The following is a 12,800-nucleotide window of genomic DNA, read 5'->3' as shown; positions in this document are numbered from 1 at the left end:
TGCTTTAGTGTTGCACACTGTGTTACCAACCAAACTAATGTGGCAAAGAACATGATGTACCAGAAGGCTTTGGTCCTCCTGAGAGAGTTTAGGGCTCCAGGGAAGTTGCCTAATTTGCACAGTTGGTAGTACAGTTTTTTCAGAAAGTCATGGTTTGAATTCCCTAAATCTTAATTACACAATTTTTATTTGAGAGTGCATCCGGTCACACTGCATTTTTGTCTCTATACACAGTGGTTTAAAGAAAAAAAATCACGTTTTGTCAAGTAGATCTGTGTCTCTGATTGTCTCTCATACACTAGTTGGTCTGCTTCAGTCATAACTAAAAGGTCAAGACAGGTATTGATCAAATGAAGCCAGAGATTGGAATAAACTTTCTATGATAAATGTCTCAGCTCTACAAATCTTTAACTCTGTGCCTATATGTTGCACAGCTCCTTTCACTCCTCCTGCTCCACTGTACTTTTCTTTTCCTCTCTCCCTGCTCTGCCTCTTGTCCCTCAGAGCCCTCAGACGAGCTCCATGTAGTCCGGCTGCTGGGGGGGCTTCCCGCTGAGCCAGCCCGGCTGGGGTTTGCCCCTCTGGCTGTGGACGGGGCCATTGCCCACCACCTGTGCCACTGTCCCTACCACCTCCCCCTCCTCAAGAGCTGGCTGATGTCTGGTCAGGAGCTCCCAGAATCCCTCCACGGTCAGCCGCTGTAGACCCCTCTCACTTCCTTTGTCCTTGTTCAGCCAGTGTTGGGGCAAGTTGGACGCTGTTAATGCCAGTTGAGCTTTGCATCTACTCTAGTTCAGTGCTTTTCAGTCTGGTTTTCCTTCTGTGCATTCATCCTTTCTCCTTTTCTTTTTGTCACATCTGCAGCCCTGCTCATGTTTCATGCCCAGCTGTAAATGTCTTCCTATTTTTCTGCTATTTTGCATGCATTTCTACATGCATGCTGGGTGGACACTTAATGACCAGCCACACAAACAATTCTGTGGATGAGTTTTAGGCTTGTCTAACTGCATTGTGTGTGTGTTCCATCCTGAGTTTTACAGAGAAAATTACATTAAAACTGGCCATTTGTTCAATAATGAGCTCTGTCTGTACAGTCAGCTGTTGGCACCAATTATTTATCGGCACAATCCATCCCAGAATAATACAGTTTCCTGGCCAGGTGGTAGATATTTTAGCTCATCTGTTGAATGATTTGGGTCATCATCTCATCCCTCATTTTAATTGGCTAATTAAGTGGTTGACAGCTCTTAAACTGCTGATTTTGTAGAGTGTTTCTGGAGCACGTCTTGGCACGTTGTCACCTTAATTATTCTTTTGCAGTCAGCAATGATGACTGTCAGTAATAACTTAGTTTTTTTTCTTTGATTGAGATTTTTTGGCTTTGCCACATTTCATGGCTTCTTTTTAAAAAAATGTTAAATATCACTGTGCTGTCTTTGTGTTCACCTGGGTTAGTAGATGGTTGAGTGAATGGTGCAGAGTAGCATTAGTGTTTCATGCTTCCACTGTATCTGGAGTGTGAGCTGAATTTCACATCCACATGGAGAGGCTGCAGCAGGATGGGGAGGAGAAAAAATAAAAGATAAATGCCATCGTAATTTATTTTTATACATTCCACTTAACAGTTTATGAGACAGTACAGTACGGACAGAACGAACAGATGGACGTGAGAATAAATGTCATGTAACAAACATACGATTCACATCTTGAGCCACCAAAACACTTCCTCCTGAGGCTTTGTATTATCAGTTTAAGCCAAGCAGGTATTATTTTCCTTCTGTCTTCAAAGCTTTGACAGGAAGACATTTTCTTGTTGAACATCGATCCTCTTACCTTGGTGTAATAAATAAGGCTACGTTGGCCAACATCCAGTGAGGAAACAATTTGATGATTAATGGAAGAATACAGTCTAGAGTGTCTTAAGTGCTAAAGCGGCTGGCTGTGACGTATCCTGCTTTTACACTCCTGTTGTTCTGTTTGTTCTGGTGTATATCAGATAATTGGCCAAAGAAATGTCATGTTGAGATGGAAAATGGAGTGACAGCAGAAACAACTGACTGTGAACAGATTTTGTTGACCTCTCGTGTCATGTTCTGCACATAAATTATCCCATGAGAAATATTACGTTGAGAAACACGGAAATTTAGATGTGAAAATGATCAACAGGGGAAATTCTCATCTTGGCCCCTCAAGGCCTCGAATGGTTCCCATTAAGTGCTGACTGCAGTTTGTTTCGCTTGTGTCGCTTAGAGTTTTAGGGAGTTGCCCTGGAAAAATCTGTGTTCATAGCACATTAGTCATGAAGAAATGCAAGGCTGACCAGCATGCTCTCTGGGGATATGGATGTGCTGCTTCAGCCTCCATCCATTCCCCTTTTCTGTTTCATGGAATCGCTTCTTCATAGAGTTCTTTGTAGGGCTGCACTGAATAACACTGGATTGTATTTGCTGTAAGTTTGTGTGTAAAAGTCAGCTTGCCATGGCGTGTTTGTGTTTAGACGTTTCTAAGCACATAGACATCGTTTTATGAAAGTAACATATGCAGTACATGAATGAATGAATGAATGAATCTATCCATACAGACTTTGGCCAGCCCAAAATAAAACCGGATAAAAGGAATTGACATAAAGGCAAGATAAAAATGTACAACATGATTGATTGCAAACACAAAACTGTCACATAGGAATCATACACAGTGCAACACTGCACTCTTGATGGTCTACTGTTGTTGGCAGCACCTCTTGTCACCTAGGTAGGTTTACAGACTAATAGTATTTCGTATCCAACATTCCCTTAAAGAAAAATACTATTTAAGCATCGGCATGGAAACTAAAGTTGACAGCCTTGATTGATAGCCACTCACTATGTGAATGAATGTGGTTTTATTTATCAATTCCTTTTCATGTGGTGTGAATCAGAGTGCATTGATCTACACCCTCTTAAAAAAATGTATATGGCAAATCCCCGGATGATCAGAACATCCTGTTTTTTTTGGTTAAACTAACCAGAGAAGGAATTTAACATTAGCCTTATTGCAGATTTTAGTTGGTTGAATTAATTATGGCTGGAAAGGTTTGTGTAGTGGAAGCTGCTGTCAGAGGCCAGACAGCAGGTTAACTGTACCAGTCACTGTAACAAGTCACTAATTTCAGATCTTACCGTAGCAGAAACAAAAGTCTGTATGGCTAGTTAACAAATAAAATGTGAGGATGAGCAGACAAACAACATGCACAGAGAGCAATAGTGTCACCTCTCCTCCTCTTCTTGCGTTGGATGGAGAAGGAGATGTGGGACGACCGGTTGTATTTCTGTCTCTCCTGTCTTGTGCTGCAGGGTTTGAAGGCTGCTCCATGGTGCCCTCTATCTACCCACTGGAGACACTGCACAACTCGCTCTCACTGAAGCAGGTGGACGAATTCCTCAACACGGTGTGTGCGAGCAGCAGCGATGCCCACACCAAAACCATGAAAGGTAGGCGTGCGTAGTAAAGCAACAACAACTTTTATATATATATAACCAACCAGTCTTTCTTTGTGTGGTTTAGTTTTCCACAAATTATGAAATGCAGACAAAGGCTTTTGCAATGTAGGTTCCGGTGCAGCAAATATTTGAAAGTGATAGTTTGGACCTTTTGAAGTGGGGTTGTATGAGGTACTTATCCATAGTCAGTGTATTACCTAGAGTGGATGATGGTCGGCACCATCCCAAGTTTGGTGAAACAGGAGTACCAACATGGAAGGGAAGCAATGCACGGCTGTGGACGGGGGCACACAGCAAAACATATTTAGATTTACAGTCATGTTATCGCTTCACCTTGCTGTCAGACAGCCCTTTCCGACGGGGACCTGAAGCCACTATCTATGTTCTCATGAAATCCACAAGCCTCTTTTGACAAAAAACATGCTTTTCCTTTGCACAACACGAGAGATGCTGGTTTACCACTGCCTCGATCTGTTAGTTTTATTGCGTGAGTTTAGTGTTTTGAAGGGTTAGTTTGATTTAACCGAAGTCACACAATAACACAAACAAACCGATCGAGGCAGCAGAAGACCAGCAACTTCTGTGTTCTGCGAGGGAAAGCGTTAGCGGTTGAAATATCCTTCACATACACACAAGAAAACCAAGAATAATTTTAAGGGCCGAAAGAAGAAATGATAACTGAATGGAAATGAATGAATGGTCGTGGATTAAATAGATATGAGTACAACTTCCAACGTCCAATTTCTTTCTTTCTAATATTGGGGGACTACAGTATGTGGAAAAAGGGCTACAATTCCTAAAATAGTGATCTGATCAGACCACATCAACTGGAGTAAAGCCATCTCAATAAAAACAGCACTTAGATTCTATTAAGTTAACTGACATTTGGAAACTAAACTTTTTTTGTTTTTTTGTTTTTTTGTCTTCGCTCCAGCGCTGTCCAGCTTGTTTGACTCTCAGAGCCAGACATCTCTCTACAGCCCTCAGCAGCCACTGTCCTCCTCCGGATCTGAAGCATCTCTTCAGCCACCAAGCCAGCCTCTATGGCGTGAGTGTTTTTTGTTTTTTATGATTTTATGGCATTACGCAATGTACGTCCACTTTTATCTCCTCTGATAGAAGTCTGCATGTGAATGCAGTCATGAGGATTAGGAACAGAAATACCCCAGCTAAATCACACGACTGAATGAAGGAAATAATGAGTATGTTAGAATATATTTTGCTCTGTATACAAAGCTTTTTGGGGTTTTGTGGATTCTGTTTGTAAGCATTTGTTATTAAATAAGAATATAACACATTGATTGGTAATACTGCAGTCACTGCTCTGTGGCAGTTTCAGTTTCATAGTCTGCCTTGAACAAGGCTTTTAATCACCAGTCCTGCCAGTGGAGCTCCCATGTGTGAAAATGAGTAACTGTACAAATGAGAAGATAGCAATGCTGAAAAAGGTTGCGCATGCTCAGGTTTAGGACAAGAATGAAGGCTTTAATTAAATGATTCATTGTTTATCAAAATTGGAGTTTTACATTAACTAATTGAGGATCAAATCATTGTTTGACTACTACGCTGAACACCAACATCACAAGCCATTTTATGTTCATATGGGTAAGAGCATCATCTGAAATGGCTAAAATGTGCATATTACAATTTATAAAGTTGGGGCATTTCATAAGCTGCCTGCATTCTTACAAAATGAGCTGTATTTTAGTAAACAAGCCCTCAAACTGTCATACAAGCTAAATAACTGGCAGGCCATCCTGTGGGATCAGTTCTAAAATGTATAACCTATAAAACACAGCTCCTTCTCTTCTCTCCGCTTCATTTTCTTCTTCACTTCTTTCTGTTTTACCCCATGGGTGGTGCGGTGTTTAATTTAGCCCCTATTCTCAGTGTTGGTTGATGAAGCATCTTTATCTTTAACTTAGTTTCTCTTTTATTGCCCCTTTTTATACTACCTTTGTGTTTTATTTACATTGTGCGCACTTCGTGTGGCTTTTTTTTTCATTTCTCTGTCGATCTTATCGCACAAGCAGAGGTGCTGGAGGTCACAGCTGGATGAATAGGACATGTTCTGCTGGTTGTGTGACACTCTGTTCTCCCATTGGCTGCTGTTACAGGACATCTTATTAGCAAGTGCAGAGTCATTGAGGCTGTTGTATAACAACTGTGAAACATTTGTATTCACTCTAATGAGAGAACTTTTTCTTGCTACATGTGGGTTTAAAATGGCCTTAAATATTCGTAACTTCAAGTTAAAGGTCCCATGGCATGAAAATATCACTTTGAGTTTTTTTAACATTCATATGCGTTCCCCCAGCCTGCCTATGGTCCCCCAGTGGCTAGAAATGGTGATAGGTGTAAACCAAGCCCTGGGTATCCTGCTCTGCCTTTGCGAAAATGAAAGCTCAGATGGGCCGATCTGGAATCTATGAGGTCATAAGGGGCAAGGTTACCTCCCCTCTTCTCTGCTTTGCCCGCCCAGACAATTTGGCCCACCCATGAGAGAGAGACATCTTGGCTTTCAAACGAGCAAATTGGCGTTGGTCAAGGCCACACCCCCCAGCCTCCACCTTGCCCCCCCCCCCCCTCTCTCTCCTCTCTCTTCTCATAAGGTACAGACTCAGAAATGGCACACACTAAGGAAAGCTCATTGTAGGACTGGCTCTGTGGCTGTACTTCTGCACCAAGGCTGAATTTTGGGAAAGAGACTTCAGATACAGTATTAGGGGACCACTAAGGTCCATATAAAGAGACTTCAGATACATATTAGGGACCACTAGGTCTATATAAAAGAGACTTCAGATACAGTATTAGGGGACCACTAAGGTCTATATAAAAGAGACTTCAGATACAGTATTAGGGGACCACTAAGTTCTATATAAAGAGACTTCAGATACAGTATTAGGGGACCACTAAGGTCTATAAAAAGAGACTTCGAATACAGTATTAGGGACCACTAGGTCTATATAAAAGAGACTTCAGATACAGTATTAGGAGACCTAAAGGTCTATATAAAAGAGACTTCAGATACAGTATTAGGGACCACTAAGGTCTATATAAAGAGACTTCAGATACAGTAGGGGACCACTAAGGTCTATAGAAAAGAACTCCGATAAGTATTAGGGGACCACTAAGGTCTATATAAAAGGACTTCAGATACAGTATTAGGGGACCACTAAGGTCTATATAAAGAGACTTCAGATACGTATTAGGGGACCACTAAGGTCTATATAAAAAGACTTCAGATACAGTATTAGGGGATCACTAAGGTCTATATGAAAGAGACTTCAGATACAGTATTAGGGACCACTAAGGTCTATATAAAAGAGCTTCAGATACAGTATTAGGGGACCACTAGGTCTATATAAAAGAGACTTCAAGATACAGTATTAGGGGACCACTAAGGTCTATATAAAAGAGACTTCAGATATGGTGTTAGGGGAACACTAATATCTATATAAAAGCATCCAAAGAGCACCATGTTATGGGACCTTTAATGTGTACTGAAATTGATCCTCATCTTAAATCCTAAGAGAACATTGTAGTTAAATTATTTAAATGCATGTGGCTTAATTTATGAAATCCCTAAAAACTTTTTTCATAAAGTTCTCCATGGCAACAGAAGATGAAGCTGCAGGGGGATGACGCTGTTGCTTTTCTGTTTTTGTACTGCGGATCACTCCCCCTCTTTGTTCAGATTGTGTCCCTCCACATGATGCACACACAGCAACAAATAGTACACGCCCAGACTGTCGGAGAGTGGCAAATAAGAAGATTATTATTTGCATCATAGATTACGTTTTTAAAAATGTAGGATTTGTACCAAATAATGTATCTGTTCTCAGGTTAAAGGCAGTGCTGTTTGTACAGTCTGTGCATGTATGCATTAAGATCTTTGTTTCTGAGCTACAAAGACATTTGATTGAATGACCTGTTGTTGTTTTTTAAGATGGCAGTATCCCCTCCAGTGCTGTATCCAGTGCAGGCCCCTCCTCCCCAATCACAGAGAGCTCCGGCGTGAACTTCAGCTTTAGTGAGTAGAGACTCTGTCTGAAAAAAACACGAGGACTTCTGGGTATCTAAGGACACGATCTGAAGACCTTGGTTTGTCCGACTCTCCGGACTTTTATTCATCTTGTCCTGCTCACTTTCACCACTCTACCTTGTGTATTACAAACTGTAAATAACAAAAAGACTGTAAATATAACCACTCAAACTGTACATGGACTCTTCAGCTGGGCACATGTGATCACCACACCTTTCCTGCTCAGTGGATAAGAGAAAACACTGGACCTTCAACAGTTTAACCTCAATCCTTCTCTTCAGTTTGTCGAGACCAGCTTCGACTGTGTAGCAGTGCATTAAGCCAACAGTCAGAGCAGTTGTGCCTTTAGTTCAATTTGAATGCTTTGCCTGTATGATTTTGTTTTTATCTTAGCCCACATGCTGTTTTGCAAAATTCTCACATGCCAGCTGCATCATCTCTGACCTTAGACGTGTACGACTGACATGCATTACAGACTGTGAGTCATGTGAGTCAAAGTGTTAACCGTAAATAACCATATTTTTTCTTCTTCTCTACTGTCGTGCTGCAACCAATGTGGCTAGCCATTCACATCCCACCCTGAAACAAAACAGGCTGTTGTTTTTTAAATCCAGGTAATATGTACTAACATTTGAACCAGTAGCCGATTTGAGGTGGGGGTGCCATCCCCCTTGTTAGCCTGCAATCCCCTCTCTCCCTCCCATAGTAGCAGATAGAGAATGCAAGGGCAGAGTGGTGGTATAAAAAAATACAAAGTCATCATGAACCCTGTTAAAAAAACACTTTGACTTACAGTTTGCTTCAGCTACAAATATCTGCACATAGGCTGAAACTCAAAGCTTAGATAAATAGTCCCTTATTCCCTTTTATTGCTCAGAGTTGGGGTAAGATGATCAACACCACTCTCACATCTGTTTGTTAAATATGAGGCTACAGCCAGCAGCAGGTTAGCCTAGCTTAGCACAAAGACGGGAAACAGGGGAAAACATACATTTGTTCTATTTACAAAGGGGCAGGTGCAGATCAAAAATGAGATTATAAACTAATTCTCAAGAATCTAGAGAGGTATGTGTTGTCATGTCAGTGCTTGGTACCTGCTACATTAAAGGTATTTTTAAAGGCAAGTTTACTTCCTGCTTTAAAATACAGGAGTTTGTGTCATGTGAAACTCAAGCCAGCTTCATCAAACTGTTGATCTTTATCAATTATCGCTTTCTACTGAATGGAAACACAATTTTTCTGGAAATGTGCCTTTAAATGCATATTTAAGTATTAACTATTGGAGACACTGTGGGTTTCCTGCTGTATTTTTATTTCGCTCTCACCCATTTTGAGGGGGGGTTACAAATCCAAAAATGATTTTGAGAAAATCTGTGGTGTAGTTTTATTTTATAATTAAAGGGAAGAACCACTTGTTTAAGTAAATGGTATAAATGTACTTTTACATAATGAAAACTATGTGGGTTTTCTCAGTTGATGCTGAATTCTCTGCTGTCACTGCAAATAATGTGTATTTTTATTTAAAATGAATTAAATGTTTCCAATGAATTAATGAGTGATACTCAGGTAGACATGAATCTACAGATGTAAACTGGTTTTATCAACATGTGATTGAACTGGGAGTCAATTTACTTTCAGTTATCTTGAAAATGAGTACATTTAGTGAATTTACTTCAAACTCCAAAGAAATACTTTGACCAAAACTTGTAGGGTTAGCTCTATCATAAAACAATGACTTGCATTTGTATTATAGTAGAGCTCCAGGATGATGGGCATTATCTTCACACAGTACTGTCTGCAACACCAAAGTATAAATGGGAGACATAAAACAGCTCCCAGCTCATTTCAAACTAGTTAAATTGAAAATGAACTGACTCCCATAACCTGGAAACATCTGCTGCAGAAAAACATATATATATATAAATATGTAGTAATCATCATGGAAAGAGTTTTCGATTTGAATAGGAGTAATGATTTTTATTTTTACATAAAGGTTGGTTGATGTAAGTAATTTTAGATTTGTATTTATGTGATTATTTAATGTCAAAAGGTGGTGGAGGTGTGTATTTGTGATGGCTGCTGGAGAACAAAGTGGATGTTGAATGTGTAAAACGTGTTGCTGTAATGTTGGAAAGAGGAGGAGGTGGTAATAAAAGCAATCCAATAAACGGTGAATACATTGTTCAATATGATATCAAGCACAACAAATCATGTCTTCACACGTGCGTGCGTGTGTATTTTATTAATGGCCCATTTTACTGCTCCATAAACAAAGCCCCTTGTCAACACACTCCTCTCCCTTCCTGTCTCATTTCGTTTGTTTTTCTTACTTTTTTCCTCCCTTGAGTTTTTGTCCATCCCTCTTACTTTCTCCTCCTGTCCTTGTTGCCTTCTCTCGTCTCATCTCTTGTTTTTTCTTCACCCTATCCTTTCTTCCCTGCTTCCTCTCCTCTTATACTTTTATCCCCTTTCCTATCTTTTTCCCTCAGACATTTTTCTTCCCATACACGCCCCATTTACTCTTTGTTTCCTTCTCTTATCTTATCTCCTATCCTTGTTTCATCTCCTTTTTTCCTCTCCTCATGTCTCTCCATCTCGTTTTCCCACCCACCCTATTTTCTCCCTTGTTCCCCTCTTTCTCTCCTGTTTTTCCTTCCCTCTTTTCCTGTCTGTTCACCTCATCGCATTTTCCTTTCTTCTCTTCTTTCTCTCTACTCGTCTACTTCCCTCCCCCTTCTCTGTCTCTATCTCCCACTCCCTTCCAAACAGCTTTAAGAATAGTGATGACTCATCCCTCCTCCTATTGCGCCCATGCGTTTCCATGGCAACGCCCCAGATGTAATTGACTCTCCCTGAGCTGAGCTGGGTGACTGAAGAGAGGGAGTCAGAGAGAGAGAGCGAGAGGAGGGGAGAGGAAGAGAGAGAGAGAGAGGGTGGGTGGTGGGTGGGTGGGAGACAGACAGGGACCGCCAACTCACCAGAAGCCAAAAGCTGATGTCATTCATTCTTTCCTAAACAGACAGCCGTCTCTTCGGCTTCAATAGAAACTCTGCTGTAGCTACTTTCATTCCCAATGCTCACAAAACGCCCACTTTTTGGCAGCAGGTAGTTTTGTGACCTTTTTATTAAGTTGTTCTCCAGTAGCGGAGCCGATTAAATTTTAATGTTAACTTTAAAGATGTTTTGTTTAGTAAAGAATGCCAGTAATCTACTAAATGGTAGTTTGGCTCCTCAGATGGAAATTGCTGGGATAAAGCCTGACATCCAGATGCCTTACAGGGCTTTACAACACCCTCTGTCCTTTGGATAGGGTAAAACTTCCTGAAAAAAACTACATGGAAGAGCAGCAATTTCTAAATCCATGTTGGTGTTTTCTTTTCCTGGGGATAAATATGAACGGTGTTACAGGGTCAAGATATTTATGCAGCTACAAATGTGTTAAAACACCAGAAAATACAACACGTATCAGTATCAGTGTTAAAATGTGAAGCTAAAGCTTCTACATTTTGCATCAAAGTTCCAGCGGTCAAAACCACCGTTTATAGACGAGACGGAGAGGAGCTAGAGAACGTAACAGATGCAGGTAGTAGTAGATAAAATGAGCTGAGGAGAAGCAGGTACACAAATAATTGAACATCATAAAATGAAGGTATATAACATTGTAAGTCTTTTTTAGACCCTTGGCAATTTTAACTGTGTTTTACAAAACAAACTGGTAATGACTTTGCTGACTCATGCCTTGATGTTTTGAAGCCAGTCTGCGTTGTGCTGATCACTTAGTGCATGACTCGGCCAGTTCAATAAAAGGTTTAAAGATGCAGTGGATGTGCTTTTGGCATGATAACTTGTATATTTCCAGTGGTCAAACTATTCATCTTCTCTAAAGTCATATTATGTTGTGAGAGTTAAAGGTTAAGAAAAATCATCTACAGACTGCGGTTTACAATTCTTTTCTAACCTGCTCTAAAAATCCTTTCAGGCCTTTTTATTTCTTCTGTCAATGCTCTTTTACATGTGCATTTTCAACTTCCTTAATACGGTTCAGTGACTTAGCTTTTACTCCGCTAATTGCCTGAAATCTAAATGTAAACACAAAGAGAGAAGTGGTAGAGAAAGACGAGACAGGAGAATAATTATTGGTTGTGCTGAAGCGAGAATTAACCTCAAGTTGTCCAGTTAAACCTTGAGTGCACGCCCACAGCACGTCCTCAGCTCCCCCATGTAACCCTCTCACAAAGTAATGCTTTGTCATTGTAACCTGGAGGAGGGATGGGAGTTGTTTTGCCTGGCGACGTGGCAGCCGAGGAGAAATGTGGGGGCTCGGTCCTCTCTCTAGATCATTACAAATGGCTTTAAATGGCGAGGCATCCACTGTGAGAGGGACTGCCAACATAAACAATAGGCCACATTTTAATTTGTTCCTGAGTGCAGAAAGAATAACAGCGAGAGGTTAGACACTTACTGCAGGCAAAAAAAGGGACAAAGATAAATTAGGAGCCTTGCATCACTTGCTTTGGATGTGTGTTACAGCATGGGGTGTAGGTATGAATCCATCCAGGTTGATTTTGATCCCAGATTGATTCCCTTGACTTTTTTTTCCCCCTCTTGCACCACCAGTAGATTGTACTTTTCTAGCACTGCTCTTTTAAGCCATAGATTTTCAATTATGTTGAGGTCAGGAGATTGTGAAGGCCATGGCAAAACCTTCGGTTTACGCCTCTTGATGTAATCCACCATGGATTTTGAGGTGTGTTTAGGATCATTATCCATTTGTAGAAGTCATCCTCTCTTTTAATTTCAGCTTTTTCACAGATGGCATCCAATTAGCTGAAATTTTATTGAATCCATTTGTCCTTCTACTCGTGAAATGTTCCCTGTGCCACTGGCTGTAACACAACCTCAAAGCATGATTGATCCACCCCCATGCTTAACAGTTGGACAGAGGTTCTTTTCATTAAATTCTGTGCCCTTTCTTCTCCAAATGTACCTTTAGTCATTCCAGCCCAAAAGTTCTATTTTAACCTCATCGGTCCACAGAACTTGTTCAGGCTTGTGTACATGTTAATTTGAAAACTTCAAACGCTGATTTTTGTGGTGAGGACGTAGAAGAGATTTTCTCCTGATGACTCTTCCATGAAGACCATATATGTACATGTATCTCTTTATAGTTGAATGGTGTACCACACCTCCAGTGTCTCCTGGTCTTTCTGGATGGATCGTGCAGTTAAACATGGGTTTGGACTTGCTTTTCTCACAATCCTGCGAGCGGTTCTGTC

General features: G+C 40.7%; 1 protein-coding gene across 12 annotated transcripts in view; it reads left to right on the top strand.

The window, feature by feature from the left end:
* Positions 1 to 9,725, top strand: part of ppip5k1b (diphosphoinositol pentakisphosphate kinase 1b) — a 66,435-nt gene extending 56,710 nt beyond the window's left edge. For 7 of the 12 annotated variants that reach the window (XM_032523650.1, XM_032523647.1, XM_032523652.1 and 4 more), the window contains 3 exons: positions 3,333 to 3,470; positions 4,414 to 4,527; positions 7,429 to 9,725. In XM_032523650.1, the coding sequence (XP_032379541.1) occupies positions 3,333 to 3,470; positions 4,414 to 4,527; positions 7,429 to 7,520 (344 nt within the window). In that variant the 3' untranslated portion in view covers positions 7,521 to 9,725. Of the gene's footprint in view, positions 1 to 504; positions 691 to 3,332; positions 3,471 to 4,413; positions 4,528 to 7,428 lie in introns of all 12 variants that reach the window. The other 5 variants (XM_032523644.1, XM_032523642.1, XM_032523643.1 and 2 more) reach the window with 1 other exon arrangement.
* The last annotated feature ends 3,075 nt before the right edge of the window (positions 9,726 to 12,800 follow it).

Source organism: Etheostoma spectabile, chromosome 8, assembly GCF_008692095.1.
Source record: "Etheostoma spectabile isolate EspeVRDwgs_2016 chromosome 8, UIUC_Espe_1.0, whole genome shotgun sequence".
Classification (NCBI taxonomy): domain Eukaryota; kingdom Metazoa; phylum Chordata; class Actinopteri; order Perciformes; family Percidae; genus Etheostoma; species Etheostoma spectabile.
This window is presented reverse-complemented; position numbering and strand designations above follow the sequence as displayed.